This window comes from Somniosus microcephalus, chromosome 7 (genome assembly GCF_052327205.1).
Source record: "Somniosus microcephalus isolate GS21.2 chromosome 7, FLI_Smic_1.0, whole genome shotgun sequence".
NCBI lineage: Eukaryota > Metazoa > Chordata > Chondrichthyes > Squaliformes > Somniosidae > Somniosus > Somniosus microcephalus.
In genome coordinates, this window is record NC_140993.1 from 47,653,541 (window position 1) to 47,673,104 (window position 19,564).

At 45.4% G+C, this 19,564-nt stretch overlaps 1 protein-coding gene across 1 annotated transcript in view; it reads left to right on the forward strand.

Moving 5' to 3' along the window:
- Positions 1–19,564, forward strand: part of col22a1 (collagen, type XXII, alpha 1) — a 407,180-nt gene that overhangs the window by 359,528 nt on the left and 28,088 nt on the right. The window contains exons 47-54 of the mRNA XM_085992460.1: positions 233–286; positions 6,089–6,142; positions 7,351–7,404; positions 7,675–7,728; positions 9,118–9,162; positions 10,485–10,538; positions 17,116–17,169; positions 18,939–18,992. Coding sequence (XP_085848586.1) covers positions 233–286; positions 6,089–6,142; positions 7,351–7,404; positions 7,675–7,728; positions 9,118–9,162; positions 10,485–10,538; positions 17,116–17,169; positions 18,939–18,992 — 423 coding nt within the window. The remainder of the gene's footprint in view (positions 1–232; positions 287–6,088; positions 6,143–7,350; positions 7,405–7,674; positions 7,729–9,117; positions 9,163–10,484; positions 10,539–17,115; positions 17,170–18,938; positions 18,993–19,564) is intronic.

The window sequence follows — 19,564 nt, forward strand, 5'->3', positions numbered from 1 at the left end:
TCACACCCCGTTGACCGGTGTCGCTACTGCTCAGTGCTCACAGTTTATGATGAAACTGGCTTGTGCATAGACAGTGATTCACCATGTGCCTGAATTAGTTCCTTCTTTGTGAAATTTACAAACTGTATAACAATGGGATTGCACAAAGACTTTTGCTTAATTCTGCAGCCAAACTTCAGTTTAAAGTGTAATTAGGGGCATGAGCTAAGCAGCATTGTTTTATTCTTTTCAGGGAGCTGATGGCGTACCAGGGTCTCCTGGTGCACCAGGCCTACGAGGGGAGAAGGTAAGATCTAGGTAGCTTCAAATAGATTAGGGAGGATGGAACTTTAGAAGAAATACTACACAATATATCCTGTTCCAAATATGGGACTGAGTTGTCACCTGTTTGAGGAAGAAACCCTACTCTTCATATTTCAGTCCCATACCAGTTCAAGGGACAGCAAAATTGTCAGTAACCATGGAGAATGCCATGGCAACCTGTCCATTCTGGTAGCAGATATGAATGTTGTGGAGGGGTAAAGGAAAAGTAAACCAAAAGTGAATAGAAGTCAGCTCCAAAATTATTATTAATAATATTGTTATTATCATAGGTTCTTTTAAATAAATAAATACAGAACAATCTTGAAATACACAGCATGCCCATCAGCATCTGTAAATGGAAAGCAAGTGATGGGACTGAACAGAACAAAAAAAGGTGGGGAGATAATAGGGGGAAATTTTACTCCCTGGTGGAAAGCCAGCAGAGCGTGCAGGTTGACCACGCGGGAGGTGCTACAAGAGGCCCGTTCCATTTTAATGGCCAGGCCTCATTTAAATACAGCAAGTGAGCTGCCTGACTCAAGAGGCATCTTGCCAGGTTCCAGTCAGTGAATATCCACCAGACCGGCGCGCAGGTAAGCCAACGGGTGGGTTTCGCAAACGCAGAAGGGGGATCATGAGGCGGCCCAAACTTTCTTTGTGGGGCCCGGAGAAAGGGTCCTGCTTCTCCTGGCCCCACAAAGATAAGTTTTGTACATGCCTTTTGGGGCCTCTGCTTGTGCTCCGGCTAGTTCTACTGAGCGGAGCGACCATGGCGGATGCTTTGCTCAGTAGGCCATTAAAATGGAAATGGCCCTGATGTGCATATATTCATGAGGCAACTGGCTGAGTCAGACAGGGCCTTCACGCACCGAGGGAAAGAGCAGTGTTAAAAAAAAATAGCCACGGGGAGGAAGCAGAGCGGTAAGTGCAGAGCCTTTAACTTCGTTCCGCCCAGTTTCCACTGGGCAGAGAGGGAGTAAAATCCCCCCTAATTAGTGAATACCCAAACAGGTTTGTAAAGAGGTGCAAATTTACCTGAAAATTCTGATGCAACAAAAAGACAACCACGATTTTGGAGCAAGCTGGGAAACAGGTGAACAGCCTCCACATGCTCCGTCCAGTGGAACTGAGCGTTGAGCGGTCGAACTTGCGGTCCTTAAAAAGGGCAAAGACCGCTGTGGCACTGATTTTTATGGGGCCAGGAGGAGCTATAATCTTCCCAACTACTGGTTAGCTGCCTGACTCCCGAGGCAGCTTGCCAGGTTCTAGTCGGTGAATATATCCGCCAGACCGGCGCACAGGTAAGCCATCGGGTGGGTTTCGCAAACACAGAAGGGGGATCATGAGACGGCCCAAACTTTCTTTCTGCGGCCCGGAGGAAGGGTCCTGCTCCTCCTGGCCCCACAAAGATATGTTTTGAACATGTCTTTTGGGGCCTCTGCTTATGCCTTCACAGGATTGCCTCCCCCCTCCTCCACTTTAAGCTCTAATTTGAACTCACCTCCACAGAGGAGCTGTCGGATTTCCCAAACCCTTTCCCCCGATTGGCAAGCTAACTGGCATTACTGGTAGAGTGCTGGCAGCTCACCATAACTATTCAAATAAGGCTCAACCATGAAAATGGGCCAGGCCTCTCGCTGGCGCCATCGCTCCATCGACCACCCATCGATCTGCATCCTAAATGAAAATCAGCCCTGTTGTGTATGTAATATGTGTGCTACTTTGAACCTATGGACAGGACTGCACTACTTGTAGGGCGTAGTGATACGCAGTACCACTCCTGGCCATAGGGGTATAAATAGTACTGTGGGTACTGATCTCCCCTCAGTTCCCGCCTGTGGGCATGAAGTAAAGACCTATGTATAGTCCCTACCTCCAACCAGTAAAGACCTGTTTGAGTTATACGTTTAAGTCTTTGTGTTAATTGTTCAATACAATACACATACTTAACACTGGCGACGAGTCAGGTTCTTACCCTGCGGCAGTTGAAGAGAGGTTTCAAACATCACCACCCCACTAGAAGCGACAGGCTTTAGGACTCTGAAGCCTCCATCAGCGACTGAGCACTGGAGTGCAGCAGCCATCCTGACAGCTTCCAGCGACTGACAGAAGTCTTTCTGCAGTTTCCTTGTTCAACCTAGGTGGTGGGGTAAGCCGTGCAGCGTTGGCTGCAAAGACAGGGCTGGGGAAGTTGGAGAAGATAAGGGCGATCGCAATCCCTGATAAGAGCCGCGGTGAAACGCGCGAGCGGGTAAGCCAGAGCCCGGGAGGGAGCGAGCAAGAGCCGCGCGAGCGGGTGAGCCAGAGGCCGGGAGCCGCTTCAAGTGCGAGGCGCAGCGCGGGCCAGCGATCGGGACCAAAGATAAGGGCCGCACTCGGACTGAAAGGCGCGGCGGCTGCAGAAGCTCAAGGTGCGAGAGCCGCGGTGCACAGCGCGGGCTATCGATCGCGGCGAAGATAAGGGCCGCACTCGGGGGCTGAAGGGAGACGGCGTCGGGGGATGGGTGAAGACCGCCATTTTGTGGGCGGAGGACGACGGCAAGAGCGGGAAGCCGCCATCTTTGATAACAAGTAAAAAAAAAAATCTGAGAAATTGCAAATCTGATAAAGTACTACAATGCCTAAACACGGGAATATTAGCAACTTTGATAGTGACATCGAAGATTGGGCCATATATGTTGAACGAGTTAAAAATTATTGTAAGGCCAATAAAATTCGTGAGGCTGATAAAGCACTAACATTATTAAATTTAATGGGTGCGAAGACATACTGGCAATTGAAACACCTGTTATCACCAGATGAACCGGCGGATAAGACGTTCGATGAGATTGTTACTGTCCTGAAAGATCATCTAAACCCCACGCCGCTGATGCTAGCGGAACGATTTAAATTTTACGACAGAAGGCAGCTACAGCATGAAAGCAATGCTGAATATTTGCTGGAATTGCGTAAATTAGCGAAATATTGCCAGTTTGGAACGGGACTGACAGATGCACTACGAGACAAATTTGTGTGTGGTTTATTTAAACAGGATACACAAAAGCGACTGCTCGAGGAGAATGAGCTGACGCTTGAGAAGGCGGTCACTATGGCAGCAGCACACGAAGCCGCAGCGAGAGGCACGGCAGTAATGCAGCTACGGTCACCGGAGCTCAGTGCACACAAATTGGGTGTGAGTTCTGGCAAATGTTATCGTTGTGGAAAGACAACGCATGATCAGAACCAGTGTTGGTTTAAAAACCAAGAATGTAGAACTTGTGGTAGGCTTGGACATATAGCTAGAGTATGCAGGTCAGGGAAGAAGACCAGCAACAAGAAGTCACCGCAAGGAAAATACGCAAAGGTACACAAGGTGACCGAACAGGAGTCCGATTCAGACGCTAGCAGTAATGAACTGGCTAGCTTAAGCTGTAATGAACTGGCTAGCTTAAGAGTACTCAACGCTGGTAAGGGTGCAGACCTCCAGACAATTTGGGTCACTTTCAGATAGAAGGAGTCCAAGTAAAACTGGAATTGGACACTGGATCGGCATTGACGGTTATAAATAAGAAAGATTACGGAAAGTTATTCCAACATATTCCCCTACAGGATACGGGGGTTATATTGAAAACATACACGGGGCAAAGAGTGTACCCCATCGGGAAAATAGAGGTTGCAGTGGTCCACAAGGGCGAAGACAGTCAAATAATGGACTTATATGTGATATCTGAAGGAGGTTCTCCACTACTAGGACGGGAGTGGATTAGGAAAATGAATATGGACTGGCATTTCCTACAAACAATAACGAGTGAGAACTCGGTGAAGATAGTCGGCCCAGACTCTGGAACGGATGATGGTAAGCCCAACTCAGGTGCAAAAGACAAAGTTTCAGCACAGAATTCCACTGAGCAACAACAACATAGTTTAACTGTGGATTCTGAGTCTGGCAAGTCTACTGATGTGCCCATTTCTGAGGGACACCGGGCTCGAACTCAACTCCATTTCAAACTACAACAGCAATTAGAACAAATGCTTCGCCGTTTTGAGCAAGAGTTGAATGCAACGAAAGAGTTCTTTGATATAGAGTTGGAGAATCTGGAAAGACAACAGAAGCAGCTGATGGAGAAAATGGAGCAGGAGCACACAAAACGTCTGATGTCAGAGGAGTTAACGGTCAGCCAACTCCTGCATATGCTGAAGGACAGGACTCTGAAATGGGAAAAACTTGAACACGAACTTCAATATTCAAACGAAAGGGGTTCGGAGCTCTCAAAGGTTATTGGAAGAGCTGAGGTGGCAACACAGACTGAGATGACTGCAACAGAGCAGCCCTTGGATGCCAAAAGTACGCTGACTCACGTCAACGTAGAACAACAGACCGCTGAAACAGCTGCTCCGGTAGAGGGATTGAATAGTCCGATCAATCAATCTCCAAAAGAAGTTGAAGTAGTAAAATCTCAAATTAGGTCATTAGTAAACGACTTGCTGAAAGCCCAGAAAAAGCTGGATGAAGAGGTACGCATGAAGAAGTCTCTTCAGGAAAGATGTCTGGACTTGGAACAAAAGCTGGCTAACGCCCAGCTGGGTATGGAGGAAATAGAAGACCCTCTCGCTGGCCTAGATCAGGACGACACCGAATATTACTATGTCCTGTCCTGCCCAACTTGTAACTTCGACTCCCACCATACAGAAATCATGGAGGAGCACCGAAAGTCTACGGAACATCGGGAGAAGGTGGCTCTACTACGGAAAAAGGAGGAAGAGAAGGAGGAACTGCGCATGCAGCTGGCAGCTGACAGTGGAGCCCAGAGAGTCTCCAAGAAGCAGAAAAGGAAAAGTCGAAACAGAAGATGACCCATCTGAACCATTATTACCTCTACCAGATCACACACGTGGTCCCTCCGAACGGAGCCAATTCAGTTCGGAAGTTCAAACTGTTAAATCCATGGAAGGACTATTGAATGAGTCACTCCAGCAACGTGAACCGACTACACCACAGAGATTGAATCTGTGAACTGTTTTCCGCAGAGACTGAATCTGTGATCTGTGTTGACATGAAGTTATCTATGTATCTATGTTATTCTGTTATGTAAACCTGAAGTTATATGTATATATGTTATTACGTTATGTTAAATGGGGAGATGACTGTAAAGCTAAGAAGGGAGGAATGTTGTGTATGTAATATGTGTGCTACTTTGAACCTATGGACAGGACTGCACTACTTGTAGGGCGTAGTGATACGCAGTACCACTCCTGGCCATAGGGGTATAAATAGTACTGTGGGCACTGATCTCCCCTCAGTTCCCGCCTGTGGGCATGAAGTAAAGACCTATGTATAGTCCCTACCTCCAACCAGTAAAGACCTGTTTGAGTTATACGTTTAAGTCTTTGTGTTAATTGTTCAATACAATACACATACTTAACAAGCCCCATTATGTTGGAAACAAACAACAGGCCCCTCAATCAGGCCAATACTTTCAGAAAGCTTTAAAGATTGGATTCTACATATTTAAAGAAGCCTAGTTCAACTGACAATTTTAGGTGGGTAGTGTTATCAATAGGAGAATCCAATCATTCATACAACATATCCCAACGATTGACCAATGAAGTTCAGCATTGATACAGGGATTAACCAGAACTAGCCTACAGAAGAAAGTGGCAGATAGAGTGAAGGTGGGGGCGCAACTTGAAAGAGCTATGATAGTACAAATGAACAGATAACCAAACATATTTAGTATAGATGCCAATTAACAAAACAAAAAGGATTCTGAGCACTGTTAATAGTTGAATCTGTGGATATTTTCAGGGGAAGGAAGCTGCTCCAGGCATTCAGGGTCCTCCCGGATTGTTAGGACCACCTGTAAGTAATCCAACTCTACACATTATTTTGTTTTCAGTCCAATGTTGCATGGAAAATGGGAACCACTGTTTAACTCTCAAAGGCCAGGAATTTCCTTGGAGTTACTCCCACTCTTCCACTGTAACCTCACCAGAAGTGAAAGAAAGAAAGAAAGAAAGACTTACATTTATATAGCGCCTTTCATGACCACCGGATGTCTCAAAGCGCTTTACAGCCAATGAAGTGGAGTCACTGTTGTAATGTGGGAAACACGGCAGCCAATTTGCGCACAGCAAGTTCCCACAAACAGCAATGTGATAATGACCAGATAATCTGTTTTTGTTATGTTGGTTGAGGGATAAATATTGGCCAGGACACCGGGGATAACTCCCCTGCTCTTCTTCGAAATAGTGCCATGGGAATCTTTTACATCCAGCTAATAGAGCAGACGGGGCCTTGATTTAATGTCTCATCCGAAAGACGGCACCTCCAACAGTGCAGCGCTCCCTCAGCACTGCATTGGAGTGTCAGCCTAGCTTTATGTGCTCAAGTCCCTGGAGTGGGACTTGAACCCACAAACTTCTGACTCAGAGGCGGGTGTGGCGGAAACCCTGCCTCGTAAATGGTATTTCCGTTGCACTTCCGACAAAGTTACAGTGGTGGAGTGGGAGCAGCTCCAAGGAAATTCCGACACTCTTCAGTACCAGTGGATCTCGCATGGTGTTGCTGATGGTGATTTGGAGGATATGCTGCTTACAAAACAACAGCATGATACATAATATGGCTGATATCCCGTGGCATTCCACGTGGATAAAAGGTTAACTACTCAGGACTGAAGCCCCCTCTTCTGCGTCTCCTTCATAGTATCCCCATCTGTCCTCAAGATCACACTGTGCCTAGCCATGCTGCCAAGCCTTGGGTACAGTCTATCTCTCACCTAGTTGGTAAGGGACATGGGCAGTTCGAACAAATGTCTTGTTTTGAATTATGACCACAATCTGCATAGCCATGTTACCATCAGCAAATATGCACCAAGGACTCCAGGGTGGGATTGGTTCCTTACCCATTCAGTCACCAGCACATAACTGGGCATTTGCAGCAATGAAGTCACCATGAGGTTCACTGGGGTTATGCATGCATAGTGCCTGGGAAATAGTTCCGCAAGGTGCAGGTGAAGATTGCTGTCCCTTGGAACAGAGTAGAAGTCAACTTTGTTTGTATATATATAGGGACTTGCAGGAAAAGATGGAAAGGATGGAAAACCTGCAGCTGCAGGAGAGCCGGTAAGAAACTAAAACATTCTTCTTAATCCATCCAGTTTTAACTACGGATAGAATATTCTCATTATCCCATGGGGGAAAACAAAATCACTTGGGTATACTGTTCATTAAAATAAATCTCATACCATGGTCAAAACTCTTTCAAATATTTATAAATGGAAGTAACTTAAGTTGAAGTTTCCTTCACGCTTTGGGGTAATATCTGATGCATCTTTCAAAGCTTTTTATACCATGGGAAAACATTATTCAACAGTCCCTGCTTCTGTATTTTAGGGCAGGCCAGGTAGCCCTGGACCTCCTGGCAGGAATGGAATCCGAGGAATCCCTGTAAGTATTGAATCTCTAATTCTATACAACACATTTTGGTGTAGTTTGCTGAACTGAAAGACTACTCCTATTCCTGCAGTGTATCTGAGCCAAGGGTGCTAATTGTTCCTGTTGAGATGTGTTAAGGGTTTAGCCAAGATTTTCTGCTTTGATTCGACATGTTTTCAGGCATATATGGGTAGGTATATTCAAATTGTACAATAATGATGGATGACATCAGTCATCATATTTTCTGTCATTATCGCTATAGCAATGCTAAGGAATGCCAGTATGTTCTTGGAGTCCACCTTTGCTATGGCATGCAGGAGAGGATTAAAATTTTAAAAGGCCTCATTAAGGAGTGCAAGTGATCACAACCCCGCAATGATTTAAATTTAAAAACAATGTAGCCCTTCTACTCAGTTGCCCCAAAGACATCTGACCCCGCTCTACTGTTCCAGGTGCCCAGGCCTGCAGCAACCATTTTCCTCACCTAAAATCTGGAGACCTGAGAGGCTATAGCAGCAGTAATGGCCACCGGCTAGCTGCTGTCCAAAAACAACAACCAGAATGCATCCAGCCCTAAAAAAGAAAACAGCTACTTTTTAGGCTTTCTCCACCTTGCTGACCACCTTTCTGAGATCCTCTGATCCCAGACACGCGGGCCTGCACCAGGTTCTTTAGACGCCCCTACATCTGTGCGCCCAACTGGTGAGCTTTCAGGAAGATAAGGCGGGAAGGCTAGGAATGCCCCCTCTTACCTGATGGCAATGCACTGCCTGTGCCTGTTTTAAACCAAGGCACTCTGCCACTCTCGGAGAAGCCCTTGAAATCACAGGGCAACGTAAAGGGGCAGAGATCCAACATCTCTGATCTAGATCCTTATTTCCTCTGTTTTGCTCCTGGGAAGAGAGCATCCCTCAGGTGCATAGGAGAGGAATATCAAGGCCTATACCTCTTGATCACTGACATGGGCTACCATAGAAAAGTGGAGGTTTCTTTAAAAAAACACCTTGAAATTGCAGCAGACTTTGGAGAACTGTGGTCCTGGGCTGATCGCTTTTGTTTGTTTTCAGCTCACGCACTGTGACACTGAAAGTAAGCACTAATATTACAGTAATAGAGCTACTCAAACATCAGGAATAGCATCATTACTGGAATATTAACCTTAAATACCAAGTTAAACCTCCAAATATCAATCTCACATTTCAAAAATACTTTCGGATCGAATTTCCATGAGGGTTTATGCTATATCCAGATTCCTTGGCTTAGCTTCACTGAGATGGTTTCGTAGAATATTTGATAGTTAAGTATCACACCATGCTTAAATGAAGGATGGACAGAAACAAAATTAATCTCAAGAGGAAAGCATGTATTTAAATTATTGATTTGTAAACCTCTTTTACACAGGGTTTTAAAGGCCTTAGAGGTGCTGTTGGTTCAATCGGTCCAAGAGTGAGTATTCGAAATGTCAAACAAGCAGAAGGTTGAAATACAGAGGGGAATCATGAAATACTGCTTATATTATTTCAGAAAACTATTCCTGTATCACACACAAAAATGTGCTGATGTGTAGCCACTAGGCCTCCGTTGGCTTCAGTGTCCCTGGGCAATGGAGGGGAAAATTCATCCAGGGTTCCTATTCCTGTTCAGTCAGAAATGACAGTGGATGTTATCGAGCTGAATGGCCTACTCCAGCTCCTATTTCTTATGTTCTTATTAGATTTTTGGATACTATGGGAATTAAGGGATTTGGGAATAGTGCGGGAAGGTGGAGTTGATGTAGAAGATCAGCCATGATCTTATTGAATGGCGGAGCAGGCGCGAAGGGCCGAATGGCCTACTCCTGCTCCTATTTCTTATGTTCTTATGTTCAGGAAGATACTTGACACTGTCCCATATAATAGGCTACTACATAAGGTCCAAGCCCATGGAATAGACGGGAATGTATTAAAATGGTTTGGTAAATGGTTGGTTGGCCGACAACAATGAGTGCATGGGCAGATATCTGGTTGGCAGCCAATTACCAGTGGAGTGCCACAAGGCTCAGAATTAGGACCACTGTCTTTTATTCTGTCCAAATTTGCAAACGATACCAAATTAGAAGCAGTGGCAAATTATTTATGTCAATGCACACAAATTCAAAGGGATCTATATAAGCTCGCTCAGTGGGTGAAGAAATGGCGGATGCAGTTCAATATAGGGAAACGTAAGGTTAACAAACTTGGCAGAGGGAAGGCTGATGTGCATTATGCACTAAATGGGAAAGTACTTGAGTTATCGGAGCAGGAGAAAGATCTGGCCACTAAGACGAAAAGAAGATGGTAAAGGGATACAATAAATGTTATCCTGTATTTCCAGTATCTGGTAGTTAGGCCTAGAATAGTGCTACATCCAAACATCAAACCTTTACAGGAGTTTGAACCTCTCTGCTCAAGCAGGCTTGTGAGCCTCCCTATTACTCTTCTTCTGGTAGAGAGGCTCTACGGGAATTCTGGGGCAGAATATTCAGTCCAAAACAAGTCAAACCAGTTCAAACAGATTTTCGCTTGTGATGAATTGCCACTGACTGAAATATTGGTGGCTTGAATCTCGCTTTTGTCTCATAGAATAGAAGTCAGAGATGAGAAAAGACCCTTCAGCCATTGGTATTTGATTGATAGGCCGAGATCAATTCTGAGCCAAAATATTATGCAGGTCTCCTGCTGCTACATTTAAAAAGCATTAAGAAGGCGCAGAAGAGTCCTCTAAAATTAATTTGTATTCCTTTCTTACAGGGGGAAACAGGAACAGTTGGGCCACCAGGTCAGCCGGGCTCACATGGGAAAGATGTAAGTTTCCAAAATGGGTCTTGGTATTATTTAATGGACTTAAAGATAATTTTCCAACAGTTTATCCTTTGCAGTGCATATATCACACTTGTAGCACTATAGCCATTTGAGAATCTGGTCATATTCTGTAGGCCATCATTATGTATACTTCACTTATGGGGCTATTTATGTTCCTCTCAGTTATAATGCATAGCTTACTCACACACTAAGATGTGCAGCTTTCCTATACTTGTATTGGAAATTCTGCCTTTAAGGATAATGAACATATGCTGCACGCATACAAAGGCAAAACGCTGCAGATTCTGGAAATCTGAGATATAAACAGAAAATGCTGGAAATACCCAGCAGGTCAGGCAACATCTGTGGAGAGAGAAACAGCTCTGTCCACAGATGCTGCCTGGCCTGCTGAGAATTTCCAGCATTTGCTGTTTATATATACTGCACGCAGATGGACAACCTTCAAGGAGCAAGAGAGTAAGTGGAAACACTGAACACCCGATGGGCTTCCTGTGTTGAAACATTACTTGCTTCATGTAGGATAAAAAATGTCTGACAGAGATGCCAGTCAGTAATTGAATCAAAGTCGGAATGGTATCAGAACTTGAAGTTCAGTTTGGTCCTGTTTCTTGGTAAATCAGTTTGAGTTTGGTTGAATCACTGGTTGAATTATGTCTTTCTAAATTGAGTTACTTAGCTAAAAGACAAGGTAAATCATGAAATAGCAGTAGATGGTTTTTTAAAACATTTTTAGCCCCTACAACCCTCTGAGAACTCTGCGTTCCTCCAGTCTGGCCTCTTGTACATCCCCAATTTACTTCACCCTCCATTGGTGGTGCCTTCAGTTGTCTAGGCCTTAAGCTCTGGAATTACCTCCCTAAACGTCCCTCCTTCTCTGCCTCTCTACTTCTCTTTCCTCCTTTAAGATGCTGCTTAAAACCTATCTCTTTGACCAAGCTTTTGGCCACCTGTCCTAATACAGGAAACTTTGTGTTATCCGGAGGCTAAATGTCCGGCAAGCTCGAGCCACCGGCAAAAATCAGGAGCCGTTTCATTAGGTTTTTTTTCTTTTCGTTGCTTTTTTCTCAACTGTCAAGCTCTGCAAGGACTCGCTGAAGCTGTTGCTAAGCTACAGAGAGTACGGCCGACTGTTTAGAAGCTGTTGAACAGGGTTTGTTGCCAGATACGGATTTCCGTATGTTTCAACATTAGCGCTGGTGTGTCCGGCAGTTTTGAGGGAACGGCAACAGCTTGGTCCCGTCGGTGCCGGATAGCACAAAGTTTCCTGTATCTCCTTATGTGGCTCAGTGTCAAATTTTGTCTGATAACTCTCCTCTGAAATGCATTTTACTACGTTAAAGGTGCTATATCAGTTCAAGCTGTTGTTATTTGCATGTGCAACTTGGTTGCCATTTTGGCATCAAACCCACTACTCCTTTCTCTTGCTTTGGTCATTCTGTTCTCCTTTTTCTCTCAACTACGCCCCTTTTCTCCCCCCACTTGCCCAATAGAAGGTGAAAAAAATAATGTATTTTCCTGACATCTTCATCAGCCAGGGCAAAACTGGAATGGTTGGGTTATCAGGTCGGCTGGGCACACCTTAAAATTCGATGAGAGCTCTCTGTCTCTCGCCATAATTCTCATGGAAAGCCTAAAACAAAAAGGCGGAGCTCCACCATAACTGGATTATACCAGGTCACTGCCATTTTTTGCAGGGGATGTGGCTGGTCTTCTGCTGGAGATACAGTGGGAAACCGGAAGAACCTCCATGGAATTTCAAGGTCTATCCATCTCCCGATCACTCTTCTTTCCATTGTGCCAGGCTTGAGTCCTTCCTCAGTGAACTGACTGTTTCTTTCTATGCCTCCATCCGTATTTTTCACTGGGCCTGTCATGGCACTTGCTCCTGGATCTCACAGAGCAGCAACCCATAACAGTTCCATCCTCTGTTCTCAGTGGATATTTTGCCTAAAGCATTCCTCAGGGATAAATTTCTCCAACCTCCTCCTCATCCCATATACTCCCTCCTCTACTGCCCACCTCGATCGTACGTACTGATCTACAATTGTCTTCAATCGATACTTTTTTTAATTCATTCTTAGGATGTGGGCATCAATGTCATTTATTGCCCATCCCTAGTCGCCTCAAGGTGGTGGTTGTGGGCATTTTTTTTAAACAGCTTCAGTAGCAGTTTGATATAACTAAGTGGCTTGCTAGACCACTTCAGAAGACAGTTAAGAGTCAATCAGATTGGTATGGGACTAGAGTCATATATAGGCCATGACCGGGTAAGGGCAGCAGGTCTCCTTTACCTAAAGGGCATTAGTGAAGTAATTGGGTTTTTACAACAATCTGATAGCTTCGTGGTCAATTTTATTGAAATCAACATTTTATTTCCAGATTTTTTAAAAACTAAATTATAATTGTTCTCTGGATTATTAGTGGTTTAATAACATAACCACTGCACTACCTTACCTGGAATACCCAGGGGAAGATTTTCACTGTCTCTGCTGAGCAAAAATGGGGCGGCAGCACCCCAAAAATCACAGGGGGTAAAACTCACTGCCCCATTTCCACTCCCAATTGAGCTGACGCCATCCTTTTTAAGAAAATAAATATAGGGCCAGAAATTGGTGAATGGGGCTTGCCGCGCGTGCAAGCCCCGTATATGCACTTACCCCGCGCTACTGCCGATCAGCTCCAGGGACGCCTGGACTTGGTGTTTGAAAAAGAAGAATCCCGGGCAGCGTATGACGTCACGCCGCCCAGGAGTGCAGCCAGCGCGAAGCCAGGAGCGTGCAGTGCAAGTGAGACACGCCCCTTGAGGTCTCAGTTTCACTGGACACGCCCCCAATGTTTCTGTCAAGCTGCTAAGCATTTTTACATGCAAAGCAGCAGTTTAAATAGGTTTTTGGAAGTTTTTTGAAGATTTTGGTAACTTTTATAAACTTTTTAAAATGTTTACATTATTTTGAGTAATCTGAAGTAGTTTTAAAGAGAATTAAAGCAATTTAAAGACTTTTAAAAGCCCTAAAAGAATGTTTTTAATTCCATTTATTTATTTAACAATGTCGTCGTCATACGTGTCTTCACACTGTTCCCTTTGGGGAACTGTATGAAGTGGTGGAAGGATTTATGGCCATGATTAACGCACATTCCGTGACCGTAACCATCTTTGAACCAGCCATTAGGGCGGTTAGTCCTATGGCGGGAGGGTTTTACGGGCTCCCACAAGCTATACAAGGAGGGGTGGCCACCCACACCCACGGACGCAAATATCCCACTGGATGTCAACCCAGAATTTAGAGCCGGAGCTCCGACTCCACTTGCCGGGACTGTCTGGAGCGGGGTTCGAAACCCTACCCTGATCTGGCCCAGCGGCGGGGATCCTACCGCTATGACAAAGGCCCAATCCGATTAGCAACGTGAAATGGCAGCATAGGGCTCCAGTCACGGGGAGGGAAAAGGCGCAGGAAACGTATGGGTGTCACCTTTTGTGCGGAGTGGGCCTTTTGTGTAGCAGTAAGCATCCCCGCCGCTGGGCCAGAAGGAGTAGGGTTTTGAACCCCACTCCAGACAGTCCCGGCAAGTGGAGTCGGAACTCCAACTTTAAATTCTGGGTGGACATCCAGCGGGATACTTGCGTCCGTGGGTGTTGGTGGCCCCCCCCCCCCTCAGATGGGTTGTGGGAGCCCGTAAAACCCTCCCGCCATAGGACTAACCACCCTAATGGCTGGTTCAAAGATGGTTACGGTCACGGAATGAGCGTTAATCACGGCCATAAATCCTTCCACCACTTCATACAGTTCCCCAAAGGGAACAGTGTGAGGATATGTACGATGATGACCTCTTGCGCAATGCACCTCCTTGGACCCTCAGTCGCAGATGCGAGGGGGCAAGTCGTGCAATTGTTAAATTTTTCATTTTATTGACATGTAAAATGTTGGCCCAGTAATTCCCTTCCAAATGCGCGAGTACGGTCGGGGTACTTACGCATCTGGCCGGATGAAATGCCGGTTTTCAGCATGCACAGTGCATGTGGGGAAAACCGGCATTTCCTGTCCTCTGAACGAAGGGGTTCAGAGGCAGAACGCGTGCGACTGCACAGGCAGCGCGTGCGCAGTATAATTCGCCGCTTTCATTAATGCTTTCAGTGAGGTCAAGTCATTACAACTTACACATGAAAAAAGCATGGGTACAGTTGCTCCAGAGGCTGCGGAGGAAGATATTTATTATCGTGGAGCTTCTGAAAGTATGTATGTCTGTATATATTCCTTTGCGTGTCATGTATATATTCCTTTACTTATGTGTATGAATGTATTATTTAATTATGACTTTCAGAGAAAGTAACTTATTGGAAAATCATAATTAAAAACATACATTCATACACATTAGTAAAGGAATATAAAACATACATACATATACGTAAAGGAATATATGTGGACATACATACATAACTCATTCTCACATTCCATTCACACAGCCACAATTGCTCCTTCTACCTACCGTTCTGAAAACCCTTTTAAAAAAAAAAAATTTTAACTTTAAAACTTACTTAAAATTTCTTAAAATAACTTCCCTCCCTTTCCCAAACAAAAATATTGCATTTCAGAAGCTCCACGATAAAATATATCTTCCTCCGCAGCCAATGAACAACTTTACACTTGCTTTTTTCAAGTGTAACTTCTAAGGACTTACCCTCACTGAATCCATCATTGAAATCCACAAAGTTCACTGCGCAAGCGCTGTCTGTGCAGTCGCACGCGCTGTGAATAGACCTCGGGTCTGGAAATGCCGGCGTTCCCCGCATGCGCTGTTCCTGCTGAACGCCGGCATTTTCAATGGCCAAATGCGTGAGTACCCCGACCGTACTCACGCTTCTGGCCGCGAATTTCTGGCCCATTAATATCTAGAACTATTTTTTGATTTGAGACTTAATTAAGCTTTTGGTATGAGCTTCTAAAATGGGACAAGGGAGATCTGGGCCGCAAATTTAATTGAGGTGGGATGGGGCGGGTCAGCTGGTTTCTGGGTTCCAGACCCGCTCCCAGCTGCATCCGCTCTGCAGATGTGATTTTCCCTTGATTGGCCTTGTTACCGGCCAATTAATAGGAAGCAGGTCTGATGACATCATTTGATGGTGTCATCAGCCGGTTTCCTTAAAGGGACCACGTCCACATGGAGTTTGACAGCTGCAAACACTGACAATCACTGCACAAAGGTGAACGCTTGCACCCAGGCTCTCCAATGACTTCCTCCATATGCAACACATCATCCTTGCTCTCAGCACCAAGTGAGACCCATCCCACACACTGCATGTCGCTAAGGCTCTGGATTGCACCAGCAGGCTGGGTTGTGAGTGGGATGGGTTGTGGGAGAACATTTCAACTGAGGGACAGCATCTCCAACAGTGCAGTATGAGCTCAGCAATTGTCTAGCATGACAGTGAATATTATGAGCTTCAAGTCATTGCTTGGGGCTCAAATTTTGATTAGGAAGGGAGTGATATCAACTGAGCCAAGCTAACACAGTATAGCAGTGTAATGGATGTAGAGAACTAGGGCTGGATTTTCCTAAGCCCCTGGAGTCGGGTTGGAGGCGTGCGGGCGATAAAAATCGGAGATCCGGGGGTCCCGACCCCAACCCGCCTCCAACCCGCCTCCATGTCAATTTCATAGGAGTCGGGTTGCCGACAAGTGCTGGAACCCGACTCCCAGAGGCAGGAAGGGATTAAAGGCAATTAAACTGCCTGTTAACAGGTAGTTAACAGGTAGTTTTTTGCCTATTCGCGATTTTTATTGCTGGTTTGTGGGCTTCCCGACAGCTCCAAACCACGAAAAGTTTTCGAGGCGGGACGTGGGTCTGAGGTCTTGGAGGGGTCAAGATGCCCAGTGTTCAGGTGAGTGAGGGGTGCAGGAGTGCAAAGGTAAGTGTTTTGCAAGTGTTTAAATAAGTTTAACTTACTTTTACTTACCTTTACAGGAGTCCTGCATTCCGGTGTCGGGAGTCGGCTGCAAGAACCACAGAAGCTCCGATTTTTAAAAAAAAATCAGCTTCTTGGTTTCTGCAGCAAAATGATTTTAAAGTTATCCTGAGAAAGGACTGAGGCTGAATTAGCAGTTTTTCAGTGCTTGACAGCTTCAAACAGCTGTTAAACACTGATATTTCATCTGCCAAAAGCTTTTGACAGATGAAATGTCAATCTCTGACGTCACCTGTTGCCGGGTGGCCCTTAATTGGCCTGCAGAGCCCACAGGACGGGCTCAACAAGGTCAATCAGAGGAAAATCCAGTGGGTTGGCCACATCTCCATGGAGGCGGGACAACAAGCCCGAATGTGGGTTTCCCGCCCCCGTAGCAAAATCCAGCCCCTAGTGTTCCAGTTGATAGAAGAAGTAAGGTGCCTAATGCAGGAAACACAAAATCTGCACATTGACCTTAAGAATCTACAGTTACTGGGCCACTTGAGCCCCAAAATGCTAATTTAATAACAAGCTCTTATTTATTCTATCAATGTACTTATAATATTCTGCTTGTTTTAACTGTATCTGTTTTAACTATGGATCACTGTTTGTTTTTAGGGTGACCGAGGACCTCCAGGACCTCAGGGTCCTCCTGGTTTAAGAGGTGATCAGGTAAGATATATGCATTTCTGGGAGAATTCAGATCATGGGGGAGCTGTTACCTATTGCCGAAAGCCTCAGAACCTCCTTATGGTTGACCCTGATTGAAGTTAACCAACACTCTAGACATGAAAGCATCGACTCAAAACTCTTTCATATGTGACAGAATAGTCAGTTATCTGTTGAACAGTTCAGCATGTAAAAAGATTGAAAGGCTGCACATTCAGAAAAGCAAATAATTTCTTTAAGGAGATTTATACATTTTCTCGACCATGTCAATTGTTGGGCTCAACAATTTCAGATCTTTTGCATCAACAGTTAACATTTTTGATTGGTTGGGTTTGCAATTTATAAAGTGGTAGAAACCACAGAGTGTGATAGAATCATTTAGTGTATTGTAAGCAACAAACGACCTTTCTCAAAGGCTCAGCAAGTTAATCCAGTGGACAGCTGAGCTATACAAACTAGTCCAGTCAGTCATTTTAGCATCCACCTCTAGAAGTATATTAGCCCACCACCACACTTAAGAAGTCAATCTTTATGAATGTGCTACTGTTTAGAAAGGTGCATCAGTCCCTTACATTTGTGTGCCTCCTCTCCTTGAGTCTGTGCAGCAAAGATTCCACCTCCTTGCCTATAAAAGTTGTTTTCCTCACTCTGTAACATCGAAATCTACTGGAATTTAAAAAAAAATATTTGTTCATGGGATGCGGGCATCGCTGGCAAGGCCAGCATTTATTGCCCATCCCTAGTTGCCCTTGAGAAGGTGGTGGTGAGCCGCCTTCTTGAACTGCTGCAGTTTGTGTGATGAAGGTACTCCCACAGTGCTATTAAGGAGGGAGTTCCAGGATTTTGACCCAGCGACGATGAAGGAATGGCAATATACTTCCAAGTCAGGATGGTGTGTGACTTGGAGGGGAACTTGGAGGTGGTGGTGTTGCCATGCGTGGGCTGCCCTTGTCCTTCTAGGTGGAAGAGGTCGCGGGTTTGGGAGGTGCTGCCGAAGAAGCCTTGGCGAGTTGCTGCAGTGCATCTAGTAGGTGGTACACACTTCAGCCATGGTACGCCGGTGGTGGAGGGAATGAATGTTTAAGGTGGTGGATGGCGTGCCACTCAAGCAGGCTGCTTTGTCCTGGACGGTGTCGAGCTTCTTGAGTGTTGTTGGAGCTGCACTCATCCAGGCAAGTGGAGAGTATTCCATCACACTCCTTACTTGTGCCTTGTAGATGGTGGAAAGGCTTTGGGGAAGCAGGAGGTGAGATACTCGCCACTGAAAAAAATTGGCCTTTGGCTTTCCAGTACTATTTCTGATGCTTAACTGCTTTGTAATTGCAGTTCCAACAGTTTAAGTGGATTAGTGCTCCTCCCATTGCAGCCAATGGAACTGAATATCCGGCGCTGCGTATAGTGGGCGGCCAATCCGATACTGCCCGTTTTGCGCCATTGCCCGAGATGAACTTCTACCCCAGATTGTCTCCACTAACTGAGGAGATGATGAGAAAACACAGATTTAAGATAATCACGGAATAATTAATGAGGTGGTTAGGAGACCTTTATTAATACAGTGGGCGAGTAGAGTGTGTAATTCACTGCCAAAACTATTGCTGAAACAGAGTCCAAGGGAGTTGGATAGTTGCTTGGAAAAAAAGGAATACTTCAGGGCATGGGGAGCAAGCAGAAGAGTGGGATAAGACGAGCTGGCTCATGTGGAAAAAACACTGGCGCAGACTATCATTCTGTAATAAGACTCTGCCCTCATTATGTATGTATTGTGTTTACAGGGTAAAAGTGGTCCTCTCGGCCCTGAAGGAAAGTCTGGTATTCCAGGTGTCCCGGTAAGTCCCACAGTTCATTTTTAAGAAAAGAAGACTATGCAGGGGTGAATCCAGGGGAAATATCCTGTTAAAGTAGCACAGGATTTGGATAAGTACCTGACACGGGAGTTGAATCAGTACCTGAAGGAAAAAAACTTGCAGGGCTACGGGGAAAGGGCGGGGTAGTGTGACTAGCTGAAGTGCTCTTGCAGAGAGCCGGCACGGGCTCGACGGGCCAAATGGCCTCCTTCTGTGCTGTAACCAATCTATGATTCTATGATATGATTTGCCAAACAAACTTTGGACTCTAGGGGAATCAAGGGATATGGAGATCGGGCGGGAAAGTGGAGTTGAGGTCGATGATCAGCCATGATCTTATTGAATGGCGGAGCAGGCTCGAGGGGCCGTATGACCTACTCCTGCGCTTATTTCTTATGTTCTTATTTTCTAAAAGCTGATGATATACAGGACTGACCACAATATAGCTCTACAGGAGTTACATACTTTGGGGGGCATAAAATAATGGGGCTGATTTTCTACAGTTCCCCTTCTCCCAGGAGTGGAGTGCTGCTTGAGCATGCAATAGTTGAGGC